The 18,558-nt window shown below is 41.7% G+C and overlaps 3 protein-coding genes across 4 annotated transcripts; all 3 read right to left on the bottom strand.

The window, feature by feature from the left end:
- Positions 1 to 180: 180 nt before the first annotated feature.
- dnajb2 (DnaJ heat shock protein family (Hsp40) member B2) lies at positions 181 to 9,568 on the bottom strand. Of its 2 annotated transcripts, XM_037109327.1 has the most exons (11): positions 9,260 to 9,560; positions 7,255 to 7,343; positions 6,908 to 7,017; positions 6,683 to 6,736; positions 6,224 to 6,343; positions 5,719 to 5,793; positions 5,174 to 5,321; positions 4,674 to 4,744; positions 4,109 to 4,363; positions 685 to 755; positions 181 to 497 (listed from the first exon to the last, which is right to left on the bottom strand). In XM_037109327.1, exons 2-10 carry the CDS (start codon positions 7,317 to 7,319, stop codon positions 727 to 729), a joined length of 927 nt encoding a protein of 308 aa, XP_036965222.1. In that variant the 5' UTR covers positions 7,320 to 7,343; positions 9,260 to 9,560; the 3' UTR covers positions 181 to 497; positions 685 to 726. The 2 variants fall into 2 exon arrangements, with proteins under 2 accessions (XP_036965222.1, XP_036965221.1); XM_037109326.1 differs by lacking the exons at positions 181 to 497; positions 685 to 755 and having other exon boundaries at positions 1,270 to 4,363; positions 9,260 to 9,568.
- Positions 9,569 to 11,189: 1,621 nt separating this feature from the next.
- On the bottom strand, positions 11,190 to 15,025 carry LOC119025609 (tubulin alpha chain). Its single transcript, XM_037109323.1, has 4 exons — positions 14,759 to 15,025; positions 12,768 to 12,990; positions 12,498 to 12,646; positions 11,190 to 12,315 (listed from the first exon to the last, which is right to left on the bottom strand). The coding sequence occupies exons 1-4, from the start codon at positions 14,759 to 14,761 to the stop codon at positions 11,338 to 11,340; spliced, it is 1,353 nt and encodes a 450-aa protein (XP_036965218.1). The 5' UTR covers positions 14,762 to 15,025; the 3' UTR covers positions 11,190 to 11,337.
- Positions 15,026 to 16,271: 1,246 nt separating this feature from the next.
- Positions 16,272 to 18,139, bottom strand: LOC119025611 (tubulin alpha chain-like). Its single transcript, XM_037109325.1, has 4 exons — positions 18,136 to 18,139; positions 17,693 to 17,915; positions 17,342 to 17,490; positions 16,272 to 17,261 (listed from the first exon to the last, which is right to left on the bottom strand). The coding sequence occupies exons 1-4, from the start codon at positions 18,136 to 18,138 to the stop codon at positions 16,287 to 16,289; spliced, it is 1,350 nt and encodes a 449-aa protein (XP_036965220.1). The 5' UTR covers position 18,139; the 3' UTR covers positions 16,272 to 16,286.
- Between the last annotated feature and the right edge of the window lie 419 nt (positions 18,140 to 18,558).

Consider the following 18,558-nt stretch of genomic DNA (forward strand, 5'->3'; position numbering starts at 1 on the left):
AGCTAACGTTAGCGTTTAACCACTTACATTTGCAACAGTTTGTCAGATTACCCTACATTTAGGCAACTTGCATAGCATAACATTATCCTAGCATCAAGGCTTTGTGATGTCAAAGGAAAATTGCTGCAGTGTAAATATGGTCAATATCCTGTTGCTGAGATAAACTACCACCAACTGATACAGAGTAGTCAGCAGGAAATGTTTTATTTTCTCTGCTTTGTATGTTTCAAAGCATTTTCTTTTCCAGTTGCAGGCATTAAATTAAAATTAAAAGTTCAGCTGAAACATTGTCAGTTAATGCAGAGATGAACAGAACTAAGTCCTTTTGTTTCAAAATACAAAGTATCCAGTCGTTTGCTCTACAATGAGCTTCAGTCCCCACACACACTCACTCAAACACACACACATACATATGAAAAACTAAATGTGTCATTCAGCAGGTAGGCGCCATGGTGGGCTGAGAGAAACAAGTGCATCAAGGGGAATTGACCGTTGACCTGTAAGAGCAGACGTACAAGGACATGTTACACTTTACTAGCATTACTTGTAATAAATAAGATTTCTGAGAAAAAATGGGAGTTCATGATTGGAGTTGATCTACGTGGGGCTCATAGGAAACAAAGGGGAGAAGGAGTGACTGAAAAAAAACACTTAGGGTGCTTCAGGTTCCGGCTGGTTCGTTACCTCAGGGCAGGCTAGGGCACAGAGCAGCATGAGCCAATCAGGTTAGCTTGTGAAGGCCTCGAAGTCTGAGTCTGAAACAGGAAGCAGGAAGGGTGAGACAAAAATGTGTATTTTGTGTCACATTATGAATTTCCAGAGCTGCTTTATTTTTAAATCACAATGAGATCTGTTTACAGCGTATGCGAGACAATGCACGACAGTCATTGAAGACAATTCCAGCACATCATTAGCTGATAAACTAAATTAAAATTTGAGCAGATGAGATCAGTTGAAAGGACATTTAAAAAAAAAAATGATAAAAGAGTTAAGGACATTAAAAATATACATATTTTGGCGCTGCTTAAACTCTGAATGATTGGTGAAGGATATAGCAGCCTGAATATCTACAAGGCTGCATTGGTTTTGACAGGCATTTGTTGGCAAATCTACTGGAAAACAGCAAAACGAGATCTGAGTCATTACTCAACAGTATGTTCTTTTCTTAAGTATTAAAGGTAATACTTGTATAGCACAAAGTAAGTGACAATTAGAGGAAATGTGTAACTATTACGGCCATAGTTCTGTTAAAAAATCAAATATCCCAAATCCTCTTCAGCTCAATCTTTATTTGTAATTTACCTTTGAACAATCGTAAAATAAAAATAACAAACACAATGCAATGTAGTATAATTACAGGTGGATATAAGGGAAACCATTGGCCTCTTTCGCTCTCATTCCCTCCCCCACACAGTAACAGGTTGAAGAGGAGAAATATTAAACAACTCGGACAAAATTATTTTGACTAGTTTGAACTGATTATTTCTCCTCTTTACCAGTGATGACAGCTAACCTATAAAGTAAAAAGCAAAACTCATGCAACGTAAAATCAGTTACACACTCGGGAAAATATATGACAACACATCTTGCTTGAGCAGTGTAAAGGCAGGGCTGAGGAGGGGACACTGCTTGTAATAAGGTACAGGCGTGTCGTTGAACAGCAGCAAGAAATTAAGAAGTTAAGAAATTAAGAATTAAGAAGTTAATTAAGAAATATAACTGGCACAAAGTATTATTTTTAACACCTTTGAGTTTTGGCACCAACTACACATCGTATTACTTTCAGCCTTGTTTCACAGCAACAATCACATTTAAAACATTTATTAGTGTTCACGTGTGTGTGTGTGTGTGTGTGTGTGTGTGTGTGTGTGTGTGTTTTCTCCAGTGTTTTGTTTTTCTTCACATTGCGGCTAAAACCACTGAATACTATCGTGAATTATGTAAGCATGTCTTGCTAAGGTGCTGAGGTGTGAATGTACATGCCAATATTACAAAACAGAATATTTATGTTAATTGTCAAGGCAAGGTATGTCCTTCATTTAGGCAGATTTCTATCACTTATTTGTTCTACTCATGCCATTTTATTCCAGGCAGAAACCTGAAGAATATCAGTGCAGGTGGAGGGAAGGTTTTGGAGTTGCCCTGGAGCACAACAGTCTGTTTAAACTCCAGCCCTGTGCAGCTCAATAAACATGTGGGGTCTAGTGTTTTGCCCAGAGGAAATTAATCAACAGACGTTGATAGAAGGAAAATGCAGCAACACGTCTCCCCCACACTTACAGTTCGAACCAATCAAAAGGGCACCAAATCTAGCAACGATTTGTTGACAAAGCTGCATATTTTTAAACATTACCACAACCATCACATACTACTGGCTCTGAAGCCTCTCTCTCTCAATCGCCCATGTATAGTTTTGGGCTAGAAAAAGCTGGTGCTGAATGGATAAAACAACCCACAACAACAAAAGACCCATTTAACTTGTTAACTGAAATACATTAGCTTCGCTTGAAACTGATTTGTTGTTCTGACTTGGCACATTTACCCTACATATGTAAACACAGTAAAATAGCCAAAAGACACAAAGGCACAAAATAGATCAAACTATATGAGACTCATCAGACTTGTTTCTAGCCCCTATGAAACCCCAAGCGAAATACGGGTGTGACTTCCAGCATGTCCTATAACTTAAGCGCAGCTGCTGTTTATCCATGGTAACAGGACACTAATCCACCCTTCATATGATGAGTCATTAATTTATGAGGATCTAGGGTAGCAGCTTCATCATATATATATTTCTAACACTCTTATTATTACTTAGCCAACGCTTCTAAAGCCTTAAAAGTGCCGCTAGTGCGTCAGTTATACAAGATACTTTGTTAGCCTGGTTCTGACGAGCACCGAGTATAACCCATAACCATTTCCCTGCTAACCTCGCCAGCTACCTCATAGGAAACATGTGGAGATGTATAATGATTGTTTGCAATGGTGGTTTACAATCAGTCACAATGCTGTACACATTCTATGCTGTGCTTTGCATGCGACCTTCAAAAACAACTACAATCTGACCTATTACGGTAGTGATATTTTAGTAAAAGTGAATTAAGGCCAATCAATGATACGTAAACTCTGTAGAATCGCAACTTTGCAGTTGAAGTATGTGCATATTTACAAGGTATTTATCTTTGCAAAGTGTGCGATGTGTGCTTCAACTACTTTTTGCTTTACATATTCAAGAAATTAGTCAAGGCTGATCAGTAAACAGAGCTCTTTTTTGATCAAAATGGTCACCAGAGAAAGTTCCGTGACCTACTTTAGATTTAGATGATCTATTGTTTGTGACACAGTTCTGATACATTCCCTTTGACTGAGAGCCGTGATGAGAATATTCTATGGCAGGGTCTCAACTAGTCCAAACACACACAGCACGCACGCACAGAAATAACATGCACGGCCACAACACTCTCAGATTAAACTCACTACCAACTCCTAAATTACTAAACCACCTCTTTTCAGTCTACATTAAAATTTGGCAAATTTACATACATTCAGAAATACTCCTATTGCTCTGCAAGATTTATCTTTTAGCTGTATAGGCCAATTAAATGGTAATACACCACAAAGGTGACTGTTAAAACTGCAAGAAAGCCTTGGGATCATTGAGGCACGGTCTCAAATTTAGATTCCAGCAACAAAATCACATTAGAGTCTGGCTGTAGGCACAACACTGAGGTCAGTATAAAGAATAAGGCATCCCAAATGCACAAGCACACACACACACACACACTCCATTAGCACACAATACACCCACATTTCTTTTTCTTTTTGGCACTACTGTCACTAATTTTCACGGCCGGTTTAAACTCTTCTGGACTGCTCTGTGGCGTAGTGCTGGAAGTTGTGGGTGACTCAGAAGAGTCTGACTCTTTGGTTTCCTTCACCTCCTTTTCCTCTCTACCTCCAGGCCCTGGGCCCATTTTAACCTGCCCGTCTACATCAATAAACATTTCAGTGCCATTGATGTTCAATTTTGTAGTTGTAGTACTAGCACTAGTTGTAGTCTTTGTAGCCTTAATTTTGCTCCTCATGGCTCTGTCCCCACCCAGAGCACCTTTTATGATGTTGTTAACAGCCGCTCTCTCCTCCGCCTCCAGCTCTGACAGGCTGTATGCCAAAGCCGTCTGCAGGTCTTCGTCGTACTCGTCATCTTCGTCATCCTCGCTGCCTGACGCCACCCCGTAGTTGTAGTTCACTGACTGATGTGTGGCAGGTGATTCTTTGGGGATTTGTGGCTTCTGTTGTGAGCTCTGGGGCTGGCCTTCTCGTAGGCTCAGCTCCAGCGCGAGGGCCATTTCATCCTCCACACCTAAGGATAACACGCAGCAACACAGTTCATAAGCAACATGAAGTAACCTGTGCACTTTTACTTCAATAACAACATCTAAAACCTTTTTAAATATAATAGCAAAACGACTGAAAAATGACTGAAGTGAACTTTTACAGACATCACTGGAGACAAATTATATTCAGCTTCCTCTGGGGCACAAAAGGCTTTACATTATTGCTTATTTTTTCACTTTTTTTTTTCACATATGCAGTATACTCCCAAGACCTGTAAACAAACTATATAATGTGTAAACTTAGTGGCTTTATCCTTTAAGTGTGCATGAACTTACCATTAATTAGGACACTCTTTAACACCCCATCCTCTTCAATCTCTATTCTCTCCTGCCCGTTCTCCTTTATCCTGTAGGCAAGACAAATAAATAAAAATAAATAGTAGTAGTGTTTGTGTGCCATCTTGTATAAGCTAACTTAAATTATTTAATTGAATATTCGTGTGGTGTTTGACTATGTTTGATTCCAGATATATAACTTCCACCAGTGCAGGTTTACAGAAAAAAACAGCACTACCATGTGAGAGGTATATAATGGTAGCTCTATAACTGCACTTTGCACTTAATAAAAAACAACAGTAACAGAAAAAAAGCTAAATTCAGCATTAGCAAAAAAAATGTCTGAGGTACTGTTTGAAACAGTTTGTCACATTGCTTAACTTGTTTTATATCTTCAGGTTGCAGTTATCTAACATTTACCAGTTGGGATAAAAGTCCTGTCACATTTGAAAATACAAATTCCCTAGCGGTCCAACATTTCTAAGGACAGCATTACATACTTCTTTGTGGTGGTGCGTTTGCCATTTATGATGCGAGTGGAGGTAGACACGGATTTGAAGTTGCCCATCCCTCCGCCCATGCCGCCTATGCCGCCTATGCCACCCATCCCATCCAGACCACCCATGGAAGAGAAGCAGGTAAAGTCACCTGAAGAAGGACGGATGATCAGGAGAGGAAAGCAGAACAGAAGAGTTTAATTTTGATGAGTTATTAAAGAACCCCAGTCTTTGAAAATATCACTTGTGTTATTGCCACAGAAAGTGTGACTGTAAGTGGGTTGAAATGTACAGCAAAGCGTGGCTAACATTAGAAATAATAAATAGAATGACAAGTGACTTGCTCAAAATACCCATATGCCATGGTTACATGAGTTAGACCAGTGAGCTAGCTGATAGAAGAGTTTGAAGCTTAATTAATACTGTTATGATTACATGGAGTTTAATATGTTTTTTTTAATATTGTGGCTGCAGAATAATATGCACTCATGTCTACACAGCATTAGATTTGCCATGCTAATTTACTCATTATCTATCTAACTGTTTACCTCCTGCTGAAGGAAATGAAAAGAACCCAGTGTTGCCGAGGCCAGAGGACGAGCCGCCAAAGGCTGGGAAGTCATCTGGATGAAAGACAAAGAGAGAGAGACACACTTATGATTATTTAAATACTGTACTGTTAGGTTAAATGTAATATCACAGTAGGTTTTTGTGAAGCTAACAAACAAAGAAGTTGAACTTTAGTCAAACAAAGGCACTTTCTGTTTTTGAGAGTTTACATTTAATTATTGCAGCACAGGTGAATTCAAAGAAAAGGGTAGATGAGCGAAGTCTCGAAGAATTAACAGGTGTCCAAAAGAGGTAAATTTAAAATAAGATACAGAAAATAAAAATTCAAATTGACAAAAATTACAAATGAAAAAGACAGCCATTACTTTGTTAATTTCCCCCCCACACACATCCCTAGTGTAAATGGAAGAATATCTCAATTTTAACTACACAAAATTTCAAAATCAAATCAAGCTACTGCAACTATAATGACGTATAACTTACCAAATAAGCTAGAGACGGGATCCTGACGACCAAAGAACTCTCTGAACACCTCATCTGGGCTGCGGAATGTGAAGGTGAATCCTGGGAAATCTGATGATGCAAAGCCGGAACTGGAGGAACCTGGAATATTACGTCATTGTGGTCAGGTGGGTAAAGAGCAACCGAGGAGGAGAAAGAGTGGGAGAAAAGAGTAGATAGAGGAGAACATATTTAGTGGCCAGAACAGGGGGAAAGTGAGCAAAATGAGAGGAGCAGAGAAGTGGGAGGGAGCAAAACGTAAGAACGAGAAAAAGGAGAATAAGTACGACAGGTGTGAAAGTAAGGTGGGAAAACAGAAAAACAGAGAGATGAGAAAAATACCTAACACATTATCAATCAATTTATTAATTTAGCTGGTACAAGTCACAATAATGGATGTTACAATATGTCAGTAACTCAGTGCAGCAGGTTTCTATTTACCTGGGTGTCGCGTTCTGTCCTTTCCAAACCTGTCATACTCATCACGCTTTCCCTCTGTAGTGGAAGAGCAGTACGATTTAGTGATGGGATAAAAGGTCATCGACACCAACACACATCCGTCTTTTTCCCACACAAACACTCAGATGTCACCACAGATCAATTACAAGCCATCTCAGAGGACCCACACGCCCATAAAAGTAAAGAAAACACACTGCCCTGACTTACTGTCAGAGAGGACTTCATAGGCCTCAGCCACTTCTTTAAACTTTTTCTCTGCTTCCTCCTTGTTGTCTGGATTTTTGTCTGGATGCCATTTCAGTGCTAATTTCCTGTACCTGAACGCACAACGCAAACACTGACTCAAACATACAATCAAGTACATATGGATAAAGACGCAATGATAAAATGTTCTCTTCGACATCAACTACAACTAAAGATGCATAATGAAGAGCCTTGGAGAAATACGACTCTGAATTTTCAACTGTATTTTAAATTCATGTGAAATATGGCCTCATTACTTATGAATTAACAGAAGTCCTTTAACACTTGAGACAGACTCCCAGAGTGCTTACGCCTTCTTGATGTCATCCTCAGTGGCTGTTTTAGACACTCCCAAGACATTATAGTAATCCACCATTTTGGTTCCTGTCGCTCCTCACCCCTAAAAGGAAAATACAACTTAGTTTCCTCGGAGTGTTTAGACATTTCTGCTTTCTGATTTAAAAAAAACTTTGGTATCTCTGGTATTTCCTAAAGTCCAAAAAAGGAAAAGAAACAGTTCTGTGCTCATTATTTATTTAATTTGCAGAGAAGTGGTCATACACAACAGCAGCTGTCTAAGGAATGTCCTAACAGAGCAATGTGTGATGTAAATATCTTTGTTTATCCTTCTGTACACTAAAGTATTGACAAAAACACATTTTATAAACGTGTTATTTCCTATTTTGAAAGATAGTAATCTAGAAACCTATGGATTACTCATACAAGTGTTTTAACTTTTTTTCCTGTCATGACCTTTTCTCAAGCCTGAGTGGGCGTGAACAGACAAAATTTGGTTAACATCTCCCTCACTGTCCTGTTAGTTTTGACACATCTGTTGGACTTCCACTATCCATACATGTTCAATGACATCACGTAATTCCGAGCAAATCTTCAAATCTTTAACCTAAACGGAGAGGTAATCTGTTGGCGCAATGAAAACACCTGTGGCTGTCCTTAGTGTCTATTTGACAATATTCGCTTCATCTCCTTTAAGTAAAGTAAATAAAATGTATTAAACTTACATTGTTACTGTTGAGACCCGCAGCAAAGTTTTTTTTTCTTTTGGGAAATAATCTAAATTAGTTTCTAGTTAGGGGTCAACTTACATGGCTTTTTCAGGGCTGATACCGATTATTAGAAATCAAAGAGACTGAAAAATTATATTTCAAGTTCTAACAACTAATGGAAAAAGTACAATTTATTCAAATACGGTTGTTTACGTACAATTTTCAGGTAGGTTAATTGAGGTTACTTTGATTCTCTGCTACTTTATTCTTCCTCTCCACAACATTTATTTGATACATTTAGTTACGAGTAACTTTGCAGGTTCAGATTATTCAGTGTGTGTTACCAATCATTGTGTGAGAGGATGGTGCATCACAGCCAAGGTAGCACAGGAGTTATGAATAATGGCCCCGATAATTGGCCAGAGTTGATAGCGGTGTGCCCCAACTTTCTTTAAATGTTACACATAAGACATTAAACAAGACTTTTGTTATTTGTCCTGCACAAGCTACAGTAGACAGACAGCTGTTCTTATTGTACCTGTGTCTTATTACAATTAAGGTTCACATGTCTGTTTTTTTTAACCAAATTTATCATTTAGTAACAACAATACACTGTTTATAATTACTCTGTTGAGATTCTAAATTCTATGTATATACGAGCCTATCTCTATTTCTTACCTTTTTATTGTTTTGGTATCACTAGTATTATTGTGTATTGGTCAATTGAACTTTGTTTTGGATGCTGTGACACAGAAATGTCCCCGTTTGCGGAGCAAATAAAGGAATTCTGATACTGATTCAAATAACTGATGGCAATAACTTCTGGCACAAGTGCCTAAAAGTCCATCTGCCAAGTGCGTCCTTGAAGTGATCGCACCTCAGTACAGTCAGTGGTTCCATTATAGCCACAGACTCAGCATGCTCACCGCCATGCCAATCTCATTAGTGGTGTCTGCAACAGTTTCGGGGCTGCGAGGGGGTACTTTCCACAACTGAGGTTTTAATAACTAAACTTAACTTTCTCTGTCCACCCCCTCGGGAACAGCCGTGCGCTCACACATGTATTATTACTATGTTATTTCGAGCTTCGTGGCATCTGACAACTGCTGCTGACACGACAGTGGGCCCACACAAACTAACACACACGGGCAGATGCACTGACAGGCGCTGCACTGCTGTCTGTATCCAAGTATAATAATCGAAGGTAACATTATTCAGTTATGCGGTCGACACAGTATTTCTGGTGGTGGCCAAGTTGGACGACGGAGGGCTTGCTAGCAGGTTACGAGTAGCTTAGCTTCGTACTTACCGTTAGTCTTGAGCCCAATTAGTGAGCAGTTGGTGTCCAACGTTGACAATGAATTGTTATGATAGCGGTGTCCCTGGAATGTGCTCCGCCTCTTCTACTTCTCAGACAGCCTCCTCTCTCTTCAGCCGTCCACCGCCCCGACGCGAATATGTCTGCAGTGTGCCACCGTGCCTACTCCATGGGTCCCACCGGGGGGGGGGAGACGAGCGCACGGTCCGCCCTGTTTACAACCGTGTGCCGTTAGACCGAGCTGCCCCGCGCTACGTCACTGCCAGCTGACTGAGGCGGGGGGGAAAAAAATAGAACGTCTAGAACATGCCAGCGTTCGAAGCTACGTCACCACCCCCGCCTTGCGCCAACTGTAGCCTGTTGCTTTGGGATAAACTGGCGTTAAATTCCCCCCTCCTTAAAAAACAAAACAAAACACGGCAACCACCATTCAGGTCAGACACATAGAGCAAGCTGGAAGATGATATTTCTGAAATAATTATTAAAGGTGTAATCTGTAAGAACTAGCCGCCTGTCAGTGTTGTCCAGCTACTCAAAACAGTAGAGTAGGGGGCAGCATATCATTTATCATTTATCATTTATCATTTATGCTAACTTTATTCTAATTAGCTCAGTTGGCAGCAGCAAGCAGTCCCCGCTGAGAAATGTAGCCGTTTTTTAGGTTACAGCTCAACAGGCAGGGATCTCCCCAAGTCCCCAGGAAGCGGGGTTTGTATCCTTATTTTGTGTGGCCGAACCGTGTAACTACATCGTCACGTAAGGAGAGCGTCACATGCCCTGAGGACAAAAACACTTTTTCCATAATCTAAATTTGTGAAAGAAGGGGGTGTGAAATGGTGGATACACTGTGGTGCTTACATCACTAGCACAGAAGCTTTGGACCAAGACAGACTGGGGCTTAGCTGGTTAGCATGCTAACTTCAGTCGATATTACTGAAGCACAATACATAGACGTAATAAATGTCAAAACTGTTATTTCTTTGATTTCTGTCGATAATTTTGGTGAATTTTTTACTGTTTTGTTCTTAAAAAAATTGAGTGCCATTTTACATACTGATAATTATTTAATTCTGGCAGGGGCGATTCTGCTACATGAGGATCACTTTTGATTAAGTATGTTTTACTGATAAAATTTGGCTGCAGGTATTAGGACCTTCTGTGTTTTCACACTGCTGTACTAATACCTTGACTTGAATGAGCTGAATACTTTCTGCACTACTGGCAGCTGCAGGTGTGTGACTGTAGAGAGGAGAGGATCGGCAGCAGACCCTGTTCACTGCAGACATTTTTGCTCATCAAATCAAGAGAATCACCGGAGGAATTTATAACATTATTGATGGCTGCATTTCATGAGTGAGCTGGTTCTCTGACTCTGGTAATGAGTTTGCTCATTCACTGACATAACTGGGACACCTAACAGAATGCTGCCCCCAAGTCAAAATGTCTGCTGTGAAAGGGGTCTATTGCAGTCATAGTTACAGTGCATAAGACAATTAACCCTTTGTTAACACTTGGTTAAGTGAGAGCACAGTAGGCCTTCTCACACAGAGTAGAACAAAAAAGAGTAACTTGCCAGAAAGTAGGCTTTTAGTTCCCGTGTGACTCATCTGGTCAGGATCACATGATGAGCTAATCATGTAAGTCAGTTATTTTGTCATGGACCAGCTCATAAAAACTTACACATTGCTCCCATCTGGTGGCTGAGGGAAGCTATGGCAGGAAGGCCCATGGTATATTTTGTGGACTAACATGGCATAAATGAAAACAAAATATACCTTTGTGAATGAATGGGAGGTGCTTGCAAACAGTGAAATCCTGCAAAACACAGCTGGGAAAAAATGGATTGCAAGTAGAAGAAAATGCAACACTTTGCTTAATGGGCTGCCAAACTATGCTAGGGGAGTTTAGGAATGAGCACACGTTAACTTTTTATTTGTGGTTTATGAGAACTTTTTTTAATGACAATACTGATAAATCACCACCACAGGTTATCAGAATGTTGCTGGGAATGTGAAACGTTCATGACAACTGTTGGAATGGGTGATGGTAAAGCCTGGATGTTTGGCCCTTCAGTATTCCTCTCCCTCTTCATCCTCCTCTCCCATACTGTCAGTGCCAACTTCTTCATAATCCTTCTCCAGGGCAGCCATATCTTCTCTGGCCTCAGAGAACTCTCCCTCCTCCATGCCTTCCCCAACGTACCAGTGGACGAAGGCTCTCTTGGCATACATGAGGTCAAACTTGTGGTCGAGACGGGCCCAGGCCTCGGCGATGGCTGTGGTGTTGCTCAGCATGCACACAGCCCTCTGCACCTTGGCCAGGTCTCCTCCAGGAACCACTGTTGGAGGCTGGTAGTTGATACCCACCTTGAAGCCTGTTGGGCACCAGTCAACAAACTGGATGGTGCGTTTGGTCTTGATGGCGGCAATGGCAGAGTTGACATCTTTGGGCACCACGTCGCCACGATACAGCAGACAGCAGGCCATGTATTTACCATGACGAGGGTCACACTTCACCATCTGATTGGCCGGCTCAAAGCAAGCATTGGTAATGTCAGCAACAGACAGCTGCTCATGGTAGGCTTTCTCAGCAGAGATGACTGGAGCGTAGGTGGCCAGAGGGAAGTGGATACGAGGGTAGGGCACCAAATTGGTCTGGAACTCCGTCAGGTCAACATTCAGGGCTCCATCAAAGCGAAGGGAGGCTGTGATTGAAGAAACAATCTGGCCGATGAGCCTGTTCAGGTTAGTGTAAGTCGGCCTCTCAATATCGAGGTTTCTTCGGCAGATGTCGTAGATGGCCTCATTGTCTACCATGAAGGCACAGTCGGAGTGCTCCAAGGTGGTGTGAGTGGTCAGGATGGAGTTGTAAGGCTCCACTACAGCTGTGGAAACCTGGGGGGCTGGGTAGACAGCAAATTCAAGTTTTGATTTCTTTCCATAATCAACAGAGAGTCTCTCCATCAGCAGAGAGGTGAAACCGGAGCCGGTGCCTCCACCAAAGGAGTGGAAGATGAGGAATCCCTGCAGGCCGGTGCACTGATCCGCCTGGAAGGACATTTTGCATGATCTCAAAAGAGGTATGAAATTACACACAAAGAGAACAAACAGTCTCCAAAACTGGATAATTTTTAAGTGTTTTGAGAAAGCTATGGTAAATATTGTCTTTTGGAGCACTAGATTTAGTTTAGCCATGCTAAATATGTCCAGCAAACTCACTAAACTCTCACCAGTTTACGAGTCCTGTCCAGGACCAGGTCAATGATTTCCTTGCCAATGGTGTAGTGTCCACGGGCGTAGTTGTTAGCTGCATCCTCCTTTCCTGTAATCAGCTGCTCAGGGTGGAACAGTTGGCGGTAAGTTCCTGTACGCACCTCATCTGTGAAAGGAACAAAAGACAACAAAATGTAAGAACTATGCATATTTCAAACACTGCACAACGTGCATGGAAAAAAAAAAAAAAAAGACAGTATTATGCATGGAGTTTACACATTACTGACCGATGACAGTGGGTTCCAGGTCGACAAAGATGGCTCTCGGAACATGCTTTCCTGCTCCAGTCTCACTGAAGAAGGTGTTGAAGGAGTCATCTCCTCCTCCAATAGTCTTGTCACTAGGCATCTGTCCGTCTGGCTGGATCCCATGTTCCAGACAGTACAGCTCCCAGCAGGCATTGCCCATCTGGGCTCCGGCTTGGCCGACATGCATAGAGATACACTCACGCTGGAAAAAAAAAACAAAAAGAGGGGAGTGAGATTGGTAAGAGGTGACAGCGGATCAATAGTTGATTTTGGAGCCAGATAACATTATGGAATGATTCCATCAACAACAATATATCAATAACAAAAGTTGTTATATTGGCCCATATTAGACAATATATACACCGATACGGATATATCTGCAATAGATCTGTGATTGGACAATATCAGCAAAATGATACATAGGTCAGACTTGAGATCAATGAGGCTGTCAACTAATATTACACAGATAGTCAATATTCAAATGCAAGTCTTACTATATTTGCTTTGTTGGCTGACCCAACACTAACCAGTCCTTGGAAGTTGCCATGTTGTGACTGTCACCGACTTATGCACTGCTGTACATTTTGTATCCAATCCCTGTAACTTTTTTTACAAATTTGACAAATCACGATAATTAAGCAGTGTTTGGACCTACTGCAGAGGCCAGGCAGAATTTCACGATCACAACATCACAACCTCTGTCCAAGAACTGCTATCAGCGGTGACTAATACACTGACACTGGGGACTTTTACTGTGTGAGTCATTGTATGTCAGCTCTTAAATAGTCATTTGTCAACCCCCCCCCAAAAGAAAATAGCAATAGCACATCTATTGTATTTAATTCATGCTCTATGGCACCTGTGTTCTCCTTTTGAACACTTTGTTGGCACTCCATTTGGGGAGGAAAGAAGAAATGTTGACTGCAGAAATCTGTATGCCAGAGCAGCAACAGCATTTAAATTAAAGCAGCCAGACTGACCAGTGTCAGCACTGTGGGTTGTTAGTTACAGTAGAATCCAGCAAATGCTGAAAGGAAAAACATCTACAGATTAAATGCAGTTTTGAAAGCCTGACTTTAAAAGCCATTTGCAAATGGAGCCTCCGCCCTGAAAGTGGAACATAAAAACTGTAGCGCTATGTGGCAGACAGGAAGGCCATGCCTCAGGAAAATGCTGAAAAAAAAAAAAAACTTCCCCCACTTCTGCATCCTGTGCCTCCTCCCTTTCCTCATCTCCTCCCCTTTTGTGGCTCCCTCCTCCCCCATCCTGTCCAGCTGGATAGTGCTGTGTAACAGTCAGGGATGGCTCCCTCTCTCTCCTTCCCTCCTTCCATCCCTCCCTCCCTCCCTCTCCTCATCTCAGTAAAACCAAAAACTCCTAACAGCTGCAAAATGGCTGCCAACTAACTCATACGGCCTAGGCCAGACCACTCCTCTTGACTCTTTTCTTTCTATCCATCCCCCCACTGCCACGATTACCACGATCTCTCCTTCTTTGTCCAGGATTACTGTAACTCCTCAGCAAACGATTAAGACTCCTGCCTTTTTTCCTTTAGTTTCTCATGGTTCTGGCCTTTATATGACTAGCTTTGCATTAGACAAGTATGAAAATGACAGTGCAGTCTAACTCATAAAGTCTCTGTCATCTGACCTAGATTGTTCAAGAGAACAGAAATGACTTATGGGGCACTGTTGTCATATGTGACTATCCCCATGGCATTCTTATCCCTGAATCCTCAACAGGCGTGCCCGTGAAAGTTTCATTCCATAATTTAATGTTAAAACTAATGTCTCCTAATAGGATAAAGCTGCTATTGTATCAATAACCTTCAGCTCGACAGCAGAGGCCTGATGAGCAATAAAAGAGGCTGAGTAATCCATCTAATGCTAAGAAGCAGAGACAAAAGGGAGGCTGAAGAAAAGAGAGAGTTGAAATTTCAAGCCTACGTCATCAGTTCAGTGGCTACTCACCATTTTGTATGCTTGTCCTTTCGACTGACGTTGAGGATTCAGATGCAAGGCAGAAGTGCGGAGGAGAGGGAGAGTCAGGGTTTATATAGGCAAGGATGTGGTGGGGGCAGGCTGGAGAGCACAGCAAGCAGCTGCAGAGCTCATTGGCGGGAGGGAGCAGCAGTTTGAAAAAAAAAAGAGGGAAGTCCCTAACACTGTCTGTCGTGATATCCGCCCTTACATTTATCTGCTTTGTCTTTCTATTTGAGATTAGACACTCATGTATGCAAAATGAACCTCTTACTTACTCTTGCTGTGAGTGTGTGTGTGTGTGTGTGTGTGTGTGTGTGTGTGTGTGTGTGTGTGTGTGTGCAACAGTGAGTGTTTGCAGTGAGGAACTGTTGAGTTCCTTTCACAGACTTTTTTCACAACAGACGTTTTGACATCAAACAGTCGGGTAAACACAGGTGTTACACATGATACTAATTATGTTCCATTGAGGTCAAACAGAGTCCAGGTGCTGCTATTGTGCATGTTGGCTCACTAGAAAGTGTTCACTACACTAAATAGAACTGAACCTTTATAGATTTTCATGAATTAAAACCTGTATTTTCTGCATGCATTTGCACCCACATACTCATTAACACGCATACTCAGTCCACCCTGTGTTTACATTAAGTCATTAAATGAGAAATCACACAATACATATGGAAACATGGACAAACTTCTTTATTCTTATTCATCAAATATGAAAGACTCAATTGTAAGAAGAGTCAATAAGCAATATGATACAATCCTTTTAAGTGGCAAGATGACACAAATGGCGATATGCAGGGTTTCAGTTTAATTGCAAATTCAGAATACAAAGATGAACATTGCAATGTAATTTAACACATCACTGAAATGTATGAAAATCATTACCGAGAAATGTAAAGGCCAGTTTTGTGCTGGTCCGCGCCACCACTTTTCATCAGGCCTCTTAGGATCACAGAGCTGTGATTCACACATTACTGGGATCCTATTGTTGCCGCAGGCCGCTGTCTGAGTATGAGCTACACAAACAACACCAGTCAGTGAGTTAGTCAGTTATTTTCTCTCTCTCCTGCTCTCACAGAGTCACAGCTGAATGGTATATAGAAACCGACATAGGAGCCCTTTCATAACTTACATTCCACATGGGAGAGGATCGTGGGGGGAGGTGCACAAAGGAGAGGGTTTGGTCTAAGTTTCTCAGTCTGATTCAGTGGAAAGAGGAGATCCTTAAAGGCACAAAACAAGATAAGTTTGACCACAAATTTATTTGCTTTCATTGCAAATACTATGTTTTTTACACAGTGCCATAATTAATGGTACAACTGAATTTAATTTCACAATATCCTCTGTTTTTCAGCATAATGATAGGGATTAGTGAAATGTGTTATGCCAAAAGGCAGTTATGTTGGATTATATCTTCACTACAAAACACACACAAAAAAACCTAATTTAAAATAAGGTATCTATTGTAAATGAGTATTACTTCTCTTTGGCTTAAATGCAGGCTTTAGGGTAGTCAGTACTCCTCTCCTTCATCCTCTTCCCCAATGTTGTCAGTACCAACCTCTTCATAATCCTTCTCCAGGGCAGCCATATCTTCCCTAGCTTCTGCAAACTCTCCCTCCTCCATGCCCTCCCCAACATACCAGTGGACAAAAGCTCTCTTGGCATACATGAGGTCAAACTTGTGGTCGAGACGGGCCCAGGCCTCGGCGATGGCCGTGGTGTTGCTCAGCATGCACACAGCCCTCTGCACCTTGGCCAGGTCTCCTCCAGGAACCACTGTTGGAGGCTGGTAGTTGATGCCCACCTTGAAGCCTGTTGGGCACCAGTCAACAAACTGGATGGTGCGTTTTGTCTTGATGGCGGCAATGGCAGAGTTGACATCTTTGGGCACCACATCGCCACGATACAGCAGACAGCAGGCCATGTATTTACCATGACGAGGGTCACACTTCACCATCTGATTGGCTGGCTCAAAGCAGGTATTGGTAATGTCAGCAACAGACAGCTGCTCATGGTAGGCTTTCTCAGCAGAGATGACTGGAGCGTAGGTGGCCAGAGGGAAGTGGATACGAGGGTAGGGCACCAAATTGGTCTGGAACTCCGTCAGGTCAACATTCAGGGCTCCATCAAAGCGAAGGGAGGCTGTGATGGAAGACACTATTTGGCTGATGAGACGGTTGAGGTTGGTGTACGATGGGCGTTCAATATCAAGGTTTCTTCGGCAGATGTCGTAGATGGCCTCATTGTCTACCATGAAGGCACAGTCGGAGTGCTCCAAGGTGGTGTGAGTGGTCAGGATGGAGTTGTAAGGCTCCACTACAGCTGTGGAAACCTGAGGGGCTGGGTAGATGGCGAACTCAAGCTTAGACTTTTTACCATAATCAACAGAAAGTCTCTCCATCAGCAGGGAGGTGAAACCAGAGCCGGTGCCTCCACCAAAGGAGTGGAAGATGAGGAATCCCTGCAGGCCGGTGCACTGATCCGCCTGTGAAGATAATCCCAAATTATCTAGTATCATTTATTACTTATTAGTCATAGAAATATGTATGTTTACTACAAACTCACCAGTTTACGAGTCCTGTCCAGAACCAGATCAATAATTTCTTTGCCAATGGTGTAGTGTCCACGAGCATAGTTGTTAGCAGCATCCTCCTTTCCTGTAATCAGCTGCTCAGGGTGGAACAACTGACGGTAAGTTCCTGTACGCACCTCATCTGGGGAAAAAGATAGTGTTGACAAACAGGTTTACTGAAGGAAGCTTGGTATTTAAATGTTTCCACAATTGCACAAGAAAACTTTGTTCTGGTAATAACGAGATGATTGTCATATGCATAAATCATATTGTTTGTATCCAAAAATTGTAAAAATGTTGACATGTGTGCATTTACTAAAGAACTAAAAATAACAGGTGCTGACCGATAACAGTAGGTTCCAAGTCGACAAAGATTGCTCTGGGAACGTGCTTCCCTGCCCCTGTTTCGCTGAAGAAGGTGCTGAAGGAATCATCTCCTCCTCTAATATTCTTTTCAGTGGGCACCTGTCCATCTGGTTGGATTCCATGTTCCAGGCAGTACAGCTCCCAACATGCATTGCCAATCTGAGCCCCAGCTTGGCCCACATGAATGGAGATACATTCACGCTGCAGGGAGAGAGCAACACGATTCAATTACCAGAAGTGTCTACTTTTCACATTCCTGCCATGCAGAAGTTTTTAAATCACTAAAATCATATTATAACTTAACTCTGTTGTTCACAAAAATAATTAATGTACACTATCTCACACACATTAGTTTAATGTGTGAACAAATACAGTAAATCTCACAACTGTTCAGATATGCATTAGTATACACATGTCTTACCATTGTTGATCTCTTCTCCAATGTCCAGGTATCGGTAAGAAGATGTGATGTTGGACACAACTGTGCACCTCTGCGTTTTTATACCTGCAGCTTAAGGTGAACAGTGATTTGATCTGAGTTGTAATCAGAGAACCCGCTGATGACACTAGGATAAGGCCATCCGCTTGACAGACATACACACAATGCAAAAGGAGGTCACCACCCTGTTCATTGTGTGAGTCTGTGAGTGTTTTGTGCTGGTGTGTAGTATGTTCACCTCATATTTCAGGAAGCAGAAGCAGAATCCCAGATGAGGAGAAGGTAACCGAATGTAGTTTAACCTGGCAGTTTCTAATGCATGAACCTGTGATATGGCTTATGATAATAATAATTAAAAAAAAGTAGAATCTGAGAAAGAATTCAATTGCTTGAGTGTCACTTAAT

Source organism: Acanthopagrus latus, chromosome 9, assembly GCF_904848185.1.
Source record: "Acanthopagrus latus isolate v.2019 chromosome 9, fAcaLat1.1, whole genome shotgun sequence".
Classification (NCBI taxonomy): domain Eukaryota; kingdom Metazoa; phylum Chordata; class Actinopteri; order Spariformes; family Sparidae; genus Acanthopagrus; species Acanthopagrus latus.